This window comes from Propithecus coquereli, unplaced genomic scaffold (genome assembly GCF_000956105.1).
Source record: "Propithecus coquereli isolate 6110/MARCELLA unplaced genomic scaffold, Pcoq_1.0 Scaffold59, whole genome shotgun sequence".
NCBI classification, from domain to species: domain Eukaryota; kingdom Metazoa; phylum Chordata; class Mammalia; order Primates; family Indriidae; genus Propithecus; species Propithecus coquereli.
The window spans coordinates 1205898-1222225 of record NW_012151840.1 but is presented as its reverse complement, the minus strand read 5'-3'; the positions used below and the strand labels follow the sequence as shown (position 1 = coordinate 1222225).

Genomic DNA, 16328 nt, shown 5'->3' with positions numbered 1-16328 from the left:
GGTAATCTTTGCCAAGGTTGAAATGTTCCTCCGCATGGCTGGTCAGTAGCTACAACTGGTCCTGGGTTCCTAGATTAAGACCTAGGGGCTGTCATAGCTTCCTTGGCTCTGAAACACTCACTTGTACCTCAAAGAGCCTGCACTCGGTTTGGCAAGGGGAGAAAGTGGCAGTAGTGAGAGGAAGCTGCTATCTCAGAGTTTGGGCCTGTGGCTCCCAGAAACACAGGAAGGCATTCCACCAACATATTGGTATGTGAAAGGGCTGAGGGAGTTGCTATGGCTGTTGCTCCCCAAATACTCACTGCTCTGAGAAGAGCTTTTGGGCTTCCCAATGTATTTGAGGATGGGATTTCGCTTCTTGTCCTCCAAGGCATCCTTTTCTTTCTTGGAATTGCTGCTCTGCTGAGACAAGAGACACTGGGGTTTGGCGGAGGTCCCAATACCCAGATGTGGCTGCTGATCAACTCTGCCACTGCCCCAGGACTGGCCCTAAGCAAATAACTGGCAAGTTGACTCATGCTTGTGTGCTAATGAGCACGTTCACGTCTGGCCTGGGCTTGGAGGAAGGGAGAGAGAGCTGCTCTAGCCTGGGTGTTCTGACTGACTCCACGTCCAAAGGTGGATGGGTGTAGCTAGACAGCTGCAAAATGGCTTTCCTAGTCTACCTCAGCACAGAGAACTGCACCAAGAGAAGATATTTTCTAGGGTAGCTCTGTCACCTTTTTGGTCTTAGGGAAAAAGGGTAGCCACTTGTCCTTGTCAGGAGCTGATTGGGCCTTTTCAGATGTGTTGGAAAGTCGTGCATCTCGAAGATGGATCCCAGCATGGCTCATGTAGGTATTGAGGGCAAAGTCCATGGGGGCACTGTAAGAGAGGAACAGAGTCATGAATCAGAAAGCTCAAGCTAGCTTTTCTGCAGCAGGTGGCAAGGGCCAAAACCCTGCTCCAAACAATCTCATCACCATCACTCAGTAAAGTGGGGAAGGGGCACTTATGGGTCAAACTACCCCTTTCAAAGGGAAGTCTGGAATAATCAAATGGGACAGCAGGCAAAAGCCGGCTAAAAGTCTTGGCTGGCATGATTCCCAGGAGAAATCTTATTCTTTCCCTAGGCAGAGCTCTTCCCAGTGAGTGGATGATGCTCAGTGGAAAGACATACCAATTCCCTAAAACATAAGCAAACAATTCTCTGAATGGTCGAGCCAGGGGCAGACCTGGAGGACTGGCTGAAGTCCATAGCTAATATCCTCAGGCATACGTATGGGTGTGGGATAACAAGGGGAAGGGACAAATGCCAACCTCTGCCAAGGTATACTGCCTTCACCAGTCTCCCATCTATAAGTACAAAGAGAAAAAGAGATGGAAAGGAGCTGTCAAGTAGCTTCCAATTGCCACAGATGAAACTGTCCAGAGCTCCTGTGTTTAAAAATATACTTGGCCCACAATTCAATAAACATATTATCCACTTTGTGGATTCAATGCAGCAAAGCTTCAGTCCTGGCTTTATTCCCCTTTTAAACAGACTTCTAACCCGTCTTCTCTCCCTTATTAACCATGAGTACCCAGGGAATGTAGACTCATTTTAACCTTGGCTGATGAGAAACAATGAGATAAGTACACAGGCTGCAAAAAAAAAAAAAAAAAAAATCAAACCATAATATTTGCCAAGAGAGGAACTGTGTTGCACCCCAGGTCCTCTCTGTGGGTGCTACTAACACAGGCTGATTTTACTATCATGGTCATTACTTTAAGTGGTTTAAGGGAAAGAAGTGGGAAGGGAGACATAGAGCTCATTTGGGTAAAGAAAAGGAAGCCAGGTATGAGAATGTTAGGAGTGATGGCAGCTTGGTGTCTTCCCACTGAGGGGCAGACCCACATCCCCAGGGAGTGATACCTGAGCATCATGGGCCTGGACCTCATGACCCCGATGTATTATGGTTACACAGACACCTGGGAACTAAATTTGTATGAACCATGGTCCCACCTGGTCCTACAATACTAGGGACTCCCCTTGATTGGCAGGATTGAAAAGCACAGTAGCTCAACCCCACTCCTTCTCACCTTGAAAGCTGCAAATGAACCATATCATGGACTCACTCACCTTCTGTCTTCCTCATACTTGGACCTGGAACAAAAGAAAAAACAGATGACTCAGACTGCAAAGACAGAGGCTCATCGCCTGGGCAGAGGCTGGGAGGAGAATAAATTCTTTCTTAGAGGAAGGGAGGGTTGGTGGGGGAGAAGGGGAGGAGTATGATAAAACATCAGACTTAAGACTCTTGGTCACAGCTATGGAGCCAGTTTGGGGCTCAGGAAGTGAGAGTCCTTGCTCCCTTTTTTTTTTTTTTATTTCAGCATATTATGGGGGTACAAATGATTAGGTTACATATTATGCCCTTGCCCTCCCTCCCCACTTGCTCCCTTGAGGGACTCAATTAGCAGAGTTATGATGATGAGGATGTCCTTCTAGCTAAAAGGAAGGGGAATGTTCTTGTCATCTGTTTCAGTGTCTGAAGTTATTATGGAGGAAGAGGCTCCTTTTTGTATCTACCCAGGAGTGAATTAGAAGGGCTGACACTGAAGAAAGAGGTGAGATCAAATCCAAAGAAAACCTATTTATAAGAGGTAAATGGTAACAACTAATATTTGAGTGTTTTCTATAGGCCAGGCATTATTCTAAGCTATTTACACCTATTAGCCCATCTAATTCTCAAAATAACCCATGAAAAGGTATTATAGCCCCATTTTATGAGACCAAAACTTCACTACTTTAAATAAAAACCACTGTAAGTGGGATGTCTATGCTGTCAATAATAATCTCATATACTTCTGGTGCCTATGATCTCCAAATAGATTCAGGTGGGTCCTGCCTCCCACACCAGAGTGGTTGGGGTGATTAATGCCATCTGACTGCTAGGGAAACTAAGGCCCAGAAGACACTGGGCTTGGCTAAAGGTCAGAGGGTTAAGTTTTCAAAGCATACACTTTCTGTGTGATCTCATCTAGTCTCATCTCTAGCCCAGATCTCTTGTCAAATACTAGATTCGTATATGCAGCTGCCTGCTACATTAGATCTCCAGTTTGATGTCTAAAAGGGAACTCAAATTCAACATGTCCAAAACTGAGCCCTTGATTTCCCACCACAGAACTGCTCTCATGCAATCAGTCCTATCTTGATTGATGGCATCTTTATCTTTTTAGTAGCTTAGGTTAAAAAAAACCCTGGAGGAGACCTTGCACCTCACACTCAAATTTTTAGGAAATCTATCTGTTGGCTCTACAGTCAAAATACAATTAGAACTGACCCCTCTCTACCACTTCCTCTGCTACTGCTCTGGTCTAAGCCCCTATCATCTTCTACGTGGACTCCCACACCGTCTCCAACTGACCTCCCTGTTTGGAACCTACCTTGCTCTCCCACCCCCTCCACCCACAATCTAGTCTCCACAGCTCCAAAGGCTCTGCGTGGCCGCCCTTCCTATTGTCGCTCTGACTCCATTACTTTCTCTGCTCTTGCTATGTTGGTCTCCTCACTGTTCCTCAAATATGTCTAGCACATTCTTACTTTGCCTTGGCTGTTTCCTCTACCTGGAATGTTCTTCCCCTAGATGTCTTCAAGGGTAACTCCTCTACTTTCTTCAATGGCTCAAATGTTACTTTGTCCATGTGTCTTGCCCAGACCGCCCTATTTAAAATTGCAACACACTGGCTCTGGTGCTCCTGAGCCTCATCCTGCTCTATTTTCTCCCCCAGCACTCATTACTTCTAGTCTACTACATAATTTACTCATTTATTATATACTGCTGTCTCCTCCCACTATGATGTAAGCTCCACAAGGGGAAGAGTTGCTTTGTTTACTAATGCACCCCAAGAGTATTTGATACAGAACAGCGTTTGGCACTCAGTGGGAAGGCCATAAATATTTGCCAAGCTGAATTATCAGTGTTAACAGAGACTACCAAGATCATCTAGTCCAACTCTTGTACAAAATGGCTTAACCAAGGTCATATAACTACTCACGAGGAGCAGTACTGGGCGAAAACCTGCTTCTGAGCCTGGAAGTGACCCCACAAAGTCTGTGATGTTGGGACTTGCATCCCAGGGGCCTGTGATGCCTTAGGAAATGGGACTAGAAAAGCATTACAAAGCTCCTGTGCCGGGAGCTCCTTCATAAGCTGCGCTAGTTTAGTTTTCTGATGTGATTAGTAAAAGATGGTTCAAGTTCTCTCAAGCCAGTTCTAGCTGCCTCCTGAAGGAACTTTATCCACTGGACACTCGCAGCACTGGTCTCACTCTTAGCCTCAGATAGAGTCTTGGAGGAAGGAAGGTCAGGAAGAGGGTAGAAAGGAGGAGCAGAAAGCTCACAGTTTCCTAGAGCCCAGGGTCTGTCTCAACCACCAAATGACTGACAGGAGCTCCCGGCTCTGCAGCTCCCTTGAGCACTGGCAGCTCTCGGCCTGAGAGACGCAGCAGAGGGCACAACTCTCCCCATCTTTCAGGGGAAGGAGAATCAGGCAAGAAGTGGAAGGGGGGAAAGGCTGGAAAATAGACCCACAAAATATGTCAACCTGTTTGGCATGTTCAGAGTGTGGGAGTAGAACTGAAGACTCACAAAATATCTCCAAGGGCAGCCAGCTGCTTCTCGGCCACTTGGCGCTCTCGGAGAGGGTCCCCATCCAGGTCCAGCAAGTCATTTTCACCATACAGGCTGCCCAGCCCCAGGGTGCGCTTCGTTCTAAGCAACAGAAGCATAGAGAGAGAAATATTAATAAATGTACACACAAATACTCAACAGGAAACCAAGAAATAGGCAAACGCACACACATAACAAGAGGTACACACACTCACAGACGGAATGAGAAAGGGCCAAGGGGCAGAGGTGCAGGCAGAGACTAGGAAGGCAGGGAGCTGGGCAACCTGTAGTCGTGAATCTGCTCCTGGATCTCGGGCATGGCTGCCTCCTGAGCTTCACAGAGAACACTGCGGGCATCCTCACTGTTCCGCAGGCGCGAGTCTGTAGTGGAAGCCCAGAGAAAGCAGAATGCATGGGTCCTTGGCAGCGGCGGTGGGGGGTGGGGGTGGGGGCGCGTTCAAGGCATTTCAGTTCCCATGACACTGGGAAGAGAGGCTGGCTTTCTGCTCCCTGTTACCAGAAAGGAAATAGAGGCCTGGACCTCCCCTGTCATTCCTGAATTCAGGACTGGAATCCTGATGTCCTAGGCCCAAGGCGAGGGCAAAAACATTTTCTGGATGTTCTATGCTCCATTAAGAGAAGAAATATTAAAGCCCCTCACATCAGATGTGTCCAAGTGCTGTCCTATGACATCCAAGTGTGGACCTCTGAGAGGCTCATTCCTTCCCCTTTAAGCCCCAGAGCCAACTCTCAAGGCTAAAAAAGGCAAGCACTTCACATGCCATGAAACCCAAACTCTCCAGTAGAAATGGAAAGATGTCTCTCCTGTACCTGCATCGAGCTCCACCCAGGCGAGGCAAAGTCCCTGAGAGGAGCTGGTTCTCTCTGCTTTTGAACAAGCTCTGTTCACAATATTGCCTGTGCCTGTAAGCTCTCTTCCCTGTCGTATGTGCCCATGAATTGTCTCTTCCCTGTCGTATGTGCCAATGAATTGTCTCTTCCCTGTCGTATGTGCCCATGAATTGTCTCTTTCCAAATGCAGCTTCCAATTACTATCCTCTAAAAAGCTGCCTGTGATTAGATTCTCAGGCTGACATCCACTTTAGACTGTCTCCCTTTAATTCTTCTACTTGTGATCAGAATTAGAAGGGAGCTAGGCAATCATCTAGTTCACTGGGTCCTCACTCAGGACCAGCTGCTATCAGTACTAGTAAGGAACTTATAAAAACAAAAACAGGGCTTGGCTTGGCGGCTCAGGCCTATAATCCTAGTACTTTGGAAGGCTGAGGCCAGCCTGAGCAACAAAGCGATACCTTATCTCTACAAAAAAACAAAAAAATAAGTGCGTGTGGTGGTGTGTGCCTGTAGTCCCAACTACTCTGGAGGCTGAAGTGGGAGGATGGCTTGAGCCCAGGAGTTTGAGGTTGCAGTGAGCTACAATGAAGCTACTGCACTCCAGCCTGGGCAACAGAGTGAGACCCTGTCTCAAAAACAAAACAATCCCTGCACTCTGTAACAAACCACGCTGGGGATTCTGACTCTAGGTGGGATAGAATGAGGCTCTGGTTTTTGTATTTTTTAAAAGAGGGACTCTGATGACTGACCTGACTTAGGATTCCCTGATCAAGTCCAGTTTCCTCTTTGTTCAGATAAGCCAACTGAGGCCCAGAGAGGAAGATTGGTAGAAATAAGCCCAGGTCTCCTAACTTCAAGTCCAGTGTCTTCCCATGCCAAGCTCCACCAGGCAGAGTGAGCTCCTAGAAAGGGTCTGTCCCATTTATGCACGACCATAAGCTACTGGGCAGTGTTCTTTTCTTCTATTAGAGGATGGTTGCCCAATGACAGGGACCATGTCCCCTGTGTCCTCTGGAGCCTCCTGAGAGCTCAGGACAAAAAGGACACCAACGGGAGACTAACTGACCAATGAGCCAACTTACCAATTTCAGCCTGTAACATCTCAGGGATCTTCACTCTCAGAGGCTAGAAACAGAAGAGTGGGGCAGAAGTGGTGAGGTCGGCACACTCCAGGGAGACACGTGCAGGGTGAGGCGGGCTTAGCAACACTACCTTCTTATCTTTTTTGCCTACATCTACCCACACTCCCTCTCATCTTTTTCCAACTGTACCCCTGAATTCTAGGCTAAGGTTTTTGGGAAATGGAATCTGAGGTTACAGGGCAAGCTGGGACTATATTCTGAGGTTGGCACATGCAGTTTTTCCACTCTTATTTCAAGGTCACAGGGTACACGGAATGGGCATGTTGTTCTAAAAAGTGGACTGGTGCTAAGTTAGCAGCAAGGAAAAAACCTTTATTAGGCTATTTGATGGACTTCCCCTCCTCTTTACTCCCAAGGGCAAACGAGCCTTATGTCACCTAGTCTTGCAGTTAGCACAGTGTTCTGGTTTTTGCTTTCTGAGTCTCTGACACCTGAATATTGGGGTGGTTCCATAACAACCAATAGTGAACAACTGGCAGCTCTAATCTCCGTACTCAACACCCATTTAAGGAGGCAAATAAAAAATCCTGAGAAAAATCAATTTTCCCAACCTTACTAGCCCTAGTAGCTTCCTGCTAGAAGAATAATGTCACCTTGGAATTAGTTTAGTTGATCAGATTAGGAAGTCTGGGATGGGAACTGCCCTCTGTAGGCAGAAGTGCTCTTGTCAGTGGGATCCCTGACCCAATCTTGGGAACTATGTACAGACGCACAGAGTGCTATCCATCCCAGATACTATGGGGTCTCCGGCCTCTGCTCCTGCCTTTGGGCAATAATAGCAAGTTAGGTTGAGCTGCAGAAAACGGGATTCTCCTCTTGCCTCATTGATCTAGATCACTAGATGCCTCCAAACCTGTTTCTTTATCCCAGGGATGTGGGAGGCAGGGAGTGTTGGGGGAACTAGGGCACTGATTCAGGGGAAAGCAATGAGAATTTGGTACAATCTCTTTCTTTCTCCAAACAATTTGGAGAGAGACAATGTGTGGAACAAAAGAGGTATAGAGAGGAGATCAATCTTTTGGGAGTAGAGCTAGAAGCAGAATCTCTCAGCCTGGACTTCTCTTTAAGAACCTGTCTCCACTTGGCCTGAATGTTTGGCTTCATTTTTCTCTGTGGTGGTTCAAAGAGTATAATGAAACTACAACGCAATCTATGACTGCCTTACCGCATTTTTCTCTAGGAAAATATTCCAGATGTCTTTTCCCAAGCTTCGGGACTCCTTGGGGTTTGTCTGCTGATAAACTTCTACACACAAGTAAAAAAGCTAAGAGGAGAGACAAACTGGGTTAGAGCACTGATTCTCAACCGGGGGTGACTTTGCCCCCTACGGGACATTTGGCAACATCTGGAGACATTTTTACTCATCACAACTACTGGGCCAGTGAGGTGCTACTGGCATCTAGTGGGTAGAGTCCAGTGATGCAGCTAACTATCCCAAAATGCAGTCTCACAACAACGAATTCTCTCGTTCAAAATGTTAATAGGCTGAGGTTGAGAAACCCTGGGTTAGAATGTTTGAGAAACCTGTGGTAAAACAATCCCACCCCCTTTCCCACACGCACATCCTCAGAGTCATCGCTCCTCAACTCTGTATCTTCTCCACACTCGATATTTTACTTGTGTCCTGCACTTGTTTATATACTGTCTCCTAAGGGTTCCTGTTCTATTTCTCTTTGTGATGTGCCCTGTCTTTATTCAGGAATGCTTCTGAGACACCAGCACCTGGGGCTCACACACAGGTATTCAATGAATACCTACTGAGCAAACAGACGTTCACTTTGGCTTCTAATAGAGGTATCCCCAGAAAGACAAAACAGCAGTCCATGTCTTGGGCAAGAAGTTTATCCTGAAGAGGAAAACATCAACCTCGGTCCTCCAGCCCTACTTCCTAAGCAGCTGCGAAGAGTGAGAGGAACTGGTAAGGCTGCTGACTCTGAGCACTGTCCCAGGGCACTCTGGTCTCCACCCCTCACATTTCTCCTTATCATCACCTTTAGATGGAATATCCTTTGCCGCCTTGCCCTCTGCCAAGTCTTCTTGTAGGGCCACTCTCTCAACTCTGTAGTCAGTCTGTATTTTCCTTCATTTGAAAAACTCTAGAAAGAGCGTGTTCTCCAAGAAGCCTTCCTAAACTAATCAAGAATGACAGTATTCCTGGCCTAGCTCTTCTCCCTCCTCCCGAGGCCACTGATGTAGTTTGCTGTGTCACATAAAGTGAAGAAACCCTTCTGCCTAAGTGTCATCTTCTTTTCTATTTTGTCTCTGTCCTTGAAGTTCCTGACGATGCCTATGGATCTGACTTGTGACATCTAGAGAGCGGGAACAGAGGCCAGAGATTCTCTCTGCCAAGCGCAGGCAGGCACTCAATCGAGACTGATACTCGTGACTTACCAGTGGACTGGGGTCCGCCTGAGAGAAGATGTAGCGTAGAAAAACACCTAGGTGAGCTGGACGTGACTTCAGTTTCTCAAGATCCTGAAAGATGACGTCGCTCTGGAAGGCAGAAGGCTGAGAATGGCTGGGAGGCACGGAGGCAGGGTACAGCAGCACAGCCTGTTCCAGTTTAGCTCCCATGTGATCCACCTTCCAGGGTTTATAAGCTGAGGCTCCCTCCCCCAAGTTCCCTTCACAGCTGGTGCTAGTCAGACTGCCTGGAGGCCAGAGCAAGTTGTATGACAGAAGAATGATGAAAGGAGAAAACCAGGAAACCGTTACCTCGTTGTTGAAATAACCCGGGTCATAATCTTCCTCTGGGCCAATAATTAAAGGCTTTGGGCTTTGATCTACACCCTGGGGGAGAGAGTCAAGTTGTAGAGATGAGGGGTTACAGAGGACAGGGTGCTCAAGCCCCTCAGTGAAGTTTATTTAGTCATAGCACAGCACTCACAAAGAAAGCCACACAGGTCTGGTAAACGTTGGCATCTCCCTACCACCCCCAAATCTCAGAGCATACAGAAATGATTTCCACTTGCAGGAAGTTAACTGCTTCTGGGTGGGGCAAGGCAGACTCAGAACAGCCTGGCCACATGACATATGAAGATGGGAAGTAAGAGCAAATGCTCTCTTCCTGTTTGCAAAAGATCTGAGGAGGGAGTGTCACTCAACAAAATAAGAACCTATAGCTCCTACTGGGCTGTTGGGTTGAGGGGCTTTGTTGTTTTCCTTAACTTTAACATACCCTCCAAATCTAGTGTCTACCACAATGCTACTGAACAGTTACTGTGTGCCTAGTAAGTGATGGTGGCTAAGTAACAGTATGGGAGCCTAGCAGTGGATCTCTGTCTCTCTGAACAAAAGGGCTGGGGTAGATCTTTCTCAAACATCATTTGCATTATTTCCCTTGCCTGCGTACGAGTCTATGGTACATCTGCCATTACCTGTCTAAAATCCAAACTTCTTAGACTAGTTTTTCTTTCTTTCCCACTTATACCAATTTTAATAAAAACCTAATTCTAGCCAATATGCCATTGATTAGGTATGAGAGACTTCATATTCCATAAACTTTTCAGATACTTTATTGGACGAATTTTTTTCCTAAAGGTTCTTTGAGCTTTTAAAGATTTTCTAGCAACTATATTTTTCACTCAATTTGATCTCCTCCATTTCCAGTGATTCCCCAACAAGGACTCTGCTTCTGGAACCCACTGAGCTTGTTGTGCCTACTTTTATCCAGGCCCAAGAGACTCTCCTACCCCACTTTCTTTAGGGTCTATTCCTGACAGTGCCTCCCTGATGTTCCTTATTCCTTTTCCATTCTCCTGGATATTTACAGACTCTATGTGCAGAATGACAGAGTCACAGAACATGAGAGACCCACAAGGTATCTCAGAGATTAGAGTCTAATACTCATTTATAATTGAATACAAAAATGAGGCCCAGAGAGACTGACTGGCATGCTCAAAGTTGCAGAGTCAGGCCTGATGTACTTACTGTATTTGTATTTCTTAGACACATCCTGAGTAACCTGCTCTCCCCTAACATCCTAGACTCTCAACCTCTTGGGGTCCAAGATCCCCAGGAGGTGGCAGACAAGCACTTACGGCTCTACTTGGCTCTCTGGTGAGACCTTGAAAGCACTAGGTTTTTGATTGTTTGGGGGGAGGATTTTTTTAAAAGTCTTTACAAATACATAATCTTTCTGATTACAAAAGCACAATATGCTTACTAAAAAAAATACACATTACAGAATTATGTAACAGAAAGTGAGAGTTCCCTAGGCTTCCATCTCTCTGCTGCTGATAGTTTTGTGGGTAGTACAGGTTTTCCCTCTACACTTTTATTAACATATTATTATTAAGAAACTATACTATATTTGCTCTTAACACTCAAAGGGTAGCAATTTAAATAGTTTTCAGAAAATGACCAAAACCAGAAGAGACAAACAAGGACTCCAAGACCATTTACTCCACACCTGCTCCTGTTAACCTCCTAAAGGAAAACCTTCCCTGGGAACAGGACGTAGGCCTGACCCCCCTCAGCAACCCGAACCTGGTCCTTTAGTTCCACAAAGGGAAGGGTATGGGAGTAGGCAATGAAAGAGCAGCCAGGAGGGGAAGTAGCCCTGCGCTGGGGCCCAGGAGAACTACCTTCTAGTTCTGACCCTGCCAGTAACAAGCTAAGCCTTCTTTGCCTCACACTTTTCTCATTTACCACATGAAGATTCTAACAGCCACCTCCTTTCCTGATTGTGAGAATTAAATGAGATTTTCTGTAAAAGATCTAGCACAGCAGCTGGTACACCAGACATTTTAATACACATTGGATTCATTTCCCCACCTTTCCCCTGTAAGTTCTAAGAATAACTAAATTCTATTCGATGGGTAAAACTAGAGTATCAAATGTATTCTTCTTTTGTAGAGCAGCTCTTGATTAGAATTTTCTTCTAATGACTGCATACCTCTGGATTTAAGAATAGGATTCACCTAGGCCATGTCCTCTTATAGATCATACTGTGAAACCTCAGTTTCGAGAAGTTCAAGAAGCTCCGTATGAGAGGTATGAGAGACTTCATATTCCATAACGTGTCCTGGACAAGTCCTCTCCAAGATGACACTCAGAAGACAATTATGATTAGTCCCATTCCAAAGTATTCACTCATTCCTTCACTAAGCATTATGAAGCGCCTACTATGTGCCAGGCCCCCTGCTAGGTGCTCAGCATATAAAGATGAATTAAGCTTAGTGGGGAAATTGGACTTGTAAACAAAGAATAACAGCAGAGGGGTAAATGCTGTAATACAAAAAAGATGCTGCTTGGAACTCTAAACTCAAGAGAGAGAGGACAAGTTTACTAAAATCACAACACTACCAAAGAGAATTCATGAGATGCATGCGTGTGTGGTAGAGTCAGGAGTTTGGGGCGGTGAGTGGTAGGTGTGGGCAGAGATAGGAAAGGTGCAGGCGGAAAACTGTAACCCACTGTCTGGGCTTACTCACTGAAGCCTGGGAAAGAAGCCCTCTGCATAAAAAGCCTTCTGGAGGAGGGACCATGGTGGGTACCTCAAGCCCATACACTTCTACAGGAGACCTACCCAGCAGGTTTGACAAGGCACAAAGTAAGGCTTGGTTTTGTTCAGAGGAAGGAGGACAAGACAGAAAAATTAGATCTAGATTCTAGGATCCAGCACCATCAGGGGCTAGATTTAACTAAATTGCTGATTAATCGGTCACCTCAGTAGTGACTTGTATTTGGCTAAACATTAGGATTACTGTTTACTCTGTTTTCTTCCTTATATTAATCTCTTTCTCTCTATCCAAAATTACTTTAGAGATCCTATTTTCTGAAGACCACCTCCTGGATTCAGAGATTAATAGGCACCCAGAGTTAAAAGAACTTTAGAACAGCAGCTTTCAAATCCTTTTTTTTTTTTTAAAGAGACAGAGTCTCACTGTCACCTAGGCTGGAGTGCATAGCTCACTGCAGCCTCCAATGCATGGGCTCAAGTGATACTCCTGCCTCAGCCTCCTGAATAGCTAGGATTACAGGCATGCGCCACCACACCCAGCTAATTCTTAAATTTTTTATAGAGATGTGGTCTTGCTATGTTGCCCAGTCTGGTCTCAAACTCCTCTCCTCAAGTGATCCTCCCACCTTGGCCTCCCAAAGCGCTGGGATTACAGGCATTAGCCACCACTCCCAGCTCAAACTTTTTTTGACCACAACTTCCAATAATAAATACATTTTCATTGCAGCCCAGTACACACATATGTAACTAAAACAGAAGTTTCACAAAACTAAACTTAGTCTTATTATATTGGATGAATGCTGATATTTTCTTTTCCACACTATTAAAATCTACTTCATTAAAATAAACACTGCTCTTGACCTCAAATATTGATATCATGACCCACTCAAAAGGTGAAAACCACAGTTTGAAAATACTACCTGTATACTTCCTTACACCACTGTTTTCCAGTGCGGGAAGTACACCACTGGTGGAACTAAAGATGATTTAAAATAATTTTTTGTTGAGGCTCGAGATGATTTTAGGTGGTACCTGGACATGGCATTAAATAACACTGAATCATATTGTAAGAAAGTTAAGTTTCTTTTCAGTTCTTATTCAATCCTTTTGATTAACCCGGGAAAAGTTTCAGCTTGGTGCTAAGTATAGCTTTAACAAAGGCAGAATCAGCCTCAGGCTTAATTAAAGCCTTTGAAAATCAATAGAATTTAGCTAGAGTTTATTTTTCAGCTTGTTTAAATTTTTATCTATTTCTTGAGTAAGTGATATGTTTGTGTAGTTTAAAATTAAAAGGATGCAAAAAGGTAAATATAATGAAAAGTCTTTCTACGTCTATCCTCAAGCCATCTAATTCCCCCCTCAGAGGCAACCACCACCAGTTGCTTAAATATGCATCCAGAGATATAAAAGAAGCCCCTTTTCCTCTTTTTAACATAAATGACAGCTTTTTGTCTACACTGTTCTGTATTTTTCTAGGTAGAATTTAACAAAATTGTTTCTAAACTTATATTTAGTTTTACATTTACCTTGCGTTTATAGTGTTACTGGTTTTAATTTAAGGTAATGACAGATTTCCTTTAAAATGAATTTAAGTTTAAAGAAGTGACTTAGCTTAAAGAAAAATATTAAGTAACATTATATAGGTGAAATGTGCATATGGAAAACTCATTATAGTGATTATAAATTATTATAAATCATTATAGTCATTATAGGTGACTGAATTTTAAGAAACAGTTTTACAAAACTAGATCTCTCCCCAGTGTCTCTAACAGGTAGTGGCCCAGCTTCTGTCTGAACAATGACAGGCAATTCTCTGGCTCTTGGGCCAGCCCATTGCATTGCAAGACAGCCCAGAGTCTTTGCAAACTTTTTGCACTGAGCTAAAACCTATGTTCCTGAAATCTTTCCTGGATCTAGTTCTTTGAGAGCAGGAGCTTTCAAATTAGGTTTTGCAGGATCTTAGGGCTCCATGGATGTGTTCTTGAGGGCAGTTAACCAGAAAATGTCCCAGGGGAACTGAGGTTTTTTTTTTTTTTTTTTCCCCCTATATTAGCATCCCAAATAAAAAGATTTTGTTTGAGAAGGAAATTTTGCTAAGGAATGAGAAAATTGAAAATTAGTATTCTGGAGAAACACTGAATAAACCTGTTTCCTATTCTATATACACATTAAAAGAAAGACCAGCTATCTGCTCCTTATCTGTCACTTCCCTACAGGTGCATTCACCGACTCTTCACATAGAACCTGAGACAGCCTTACTTTCATGTTTCTGTTTATACCATGCTCTTTTTTTACTATTTATTCTCTAAGGAAGTAACTATCTCGGTTTGGATTGCTGGAGCAGGCATTTAGTCTGATTATTCAAGACCATGCATTGGTAAGACCCATGTCTCCAAAGCTCAGTTCTGAAAAAAGAGAGAGGAAAACTGCAAGGCGGATCACTCACCTGGTCGCTGGTTGGGGGGACCGGTGCATCTGAGCCCTGCCGTCTGTGGTGCTGGGCTACCCTGGACCCTATCACAGGGGAGGTTCGAGGACTGTCTAGTCCAGGATCTGAGAGTACTGAGTTCCGATTCATCAACGACTAGAGGAATGGAGAACTCTGTGAGAAGGAACCTTGACCAGAAGACCCTCTGGGCTCAGCTCATTTGGTGATGATAACCATACTTATAACATTAGCTAACAGAAATTCAATACTTGCTCTGTGCCCAGCATTATACTAAGCCCTTGATTACATATCATCTCACTCAATTCTCACAACAGCCCTGATACTATTATTCCTCTCATTTTCCCATGAAAAAACTAAGACTCCAAGAGGTTACGAGACTTGCTAAAGGTCAAAGAGTTAGTAATGAGATATTCTCTGGCCTCAACGCAGGCAGTCTCAACCCACAGCACACACTTTTCTTCCTCACCAACTATGCTGCCTCCCAGATAATACCAACTGCAGATTCTTTAGGGCCCCCCTCCCACCCCACTTTCTTGGTGACTTTCCTACATATTGATCCTTTCATGTGTATTCATCATCTTCCCACAGACAGGGGCAGTAAGAAAATAAAATGCCAATTGTTATCTAAAATTAGGTTTTTAACATGTTCTCAACCACTTATTCACGTATTTAATTAATCTGGCTAAGTAAATATTTTGCTATCACCATTACTGCTTCTTCTACTGACTCTTACTTTATATTGCAGGTTTATAGCGTTTATACATGCAAACTGAGAACACCTGGAAGAGATAACCTTCAAAACCTGAATATATGTATCTTCTCACTACTCCAGAAAAGATGAGATGTTTAAGAAGAAAAAGATCCACAGCAAAGAAAGAGAGACTACCACTTCTGATCAGGCCGGGTTCGCTGTATTAATCTAAGATGATATTATTCCTGACCAGGTAGAAATGTATTTTTGGTCGAGTCACTGTTTTAGAGGATTTATGTCTCTGCTCCCTCACTCTCAAAGGCTTGCCATAGTTAAGGATGTGGCTCCCTCTCTACCCTGCTCTTTATGTAACAGAGTTCACTAGGATAAAATGGAAGCCAGATTTGATGATCTTACACGTAAGGATGCATTTGAAACCCCTTTTTTGGAACTCAGAGCACAGTGACTGAAATCCTTGGAACTAGAACCACAGAAGAGGCGCCCAGATGACAGACCGGAGGCCTTGGTGCAGCTGGTGAGCAGCAGAGCCTTTAGGTGCCTGGAAAGGGACACTGAATATATGTTTTGAATGGGCCTCGTCTCTGGTGGCACTCACCTCACTAAGGGAAGAAAAACGTTCTGTCCCAGAGTCCAAGCCACTGTCTCCCTCCTGGGAATCCAGAGAGAAACGGCCTGAGAAGAAACCAGTTTATATAGTAAGGAAGGAGCTGTGGCCTGGGGGAAAGAAGACCCTTTATTCTGGGCACCTGTGCACTGGTCGGGAAGGGGAAGCCATCATCTTTCATGTTTCCCTTCTGCTCTCTCATCTCATGACCCCTAGACTCAGATATTCTCTTGGGTATACCTCTCCTCTCCTCTTACCACATCTAGAGTTCTCATCTAGTTACCCACCTCTGCACCTAGGTACAGGTCATGTCACCTCATGAGGAAAGACTTGGTGGCTATCTCACACTAGTCTTACCCCTCAACCCATTCCCAACCCTCTTCTGGTCACCATCCATTTCTTCTTACGACAAGTATTTGCTGAGCTCCTAAGTGCCAGGTGCTATTACGCAAGCTGTTGTCTGGACCAT

At 44.6% G+C, this 16328-nt stretch overlaps 1 protein-coding gene across 5 annotated transcripts in view; it reads right to left on the bottom strand.

Annotated features, from left to right (window-relative positions):
- The window catches only part of ARHGEF11 (Rho guanine nucleotide exchange factor (GEF) 11), a 109157-nt gene that overhangs the window by 20266 nt on the left and 72563 nt on the right, over positions 1 to 16328 (bottom strand). For 3 of the 5 annotated variants that reach the window (XM_012658908.1, XM_012658909.1, XM_012658911.1), the window contains 11 exons: positions 15851 to 15927; positions 14541 to 14678; positions 9346 to 9420; positions 9022 to 9123; positions 7796 to 7894; positions 6571 to 6613; positions 4918 to 5014; positions 4613 to 4735; positions 2102 to 2125; positions 720 to 864; positions 303 to 399 (listed from right to left, as the gene is read on the bottom strand). In XM_012658908.1, the coding sequence (XP_012514362.1) occupies positions 303 to 399; positions 720 to 864; positions 2102 to 2125; positions 4613 to 4735; positions 4918 to 5014; positions 6571 to 6613; positions 7796 to 7894; positions 9022 to 9123; positions 9346 to 9420; positions 14541 to 14678; positions 15851 to 15927 (1020 nt within the window). Of the gene's footprint in view, positions 1 to 302; positions 403 to 719; positions 865 to 2101; positions 2126 to 4612; positions 4736 to 4917; positions 5015 to 6570; positions 6614 to 7795; positions 7895 to 9021; positions 9124 to 9345; positions 9421 to 14540; positions 14679 to 15850; positions 15928 to 16328 lie in introns of all 5 variants that reach the window. The other 2 variants (XM_012658907.1, XM_012658910.1) reach the window with 1 other exon arrangement.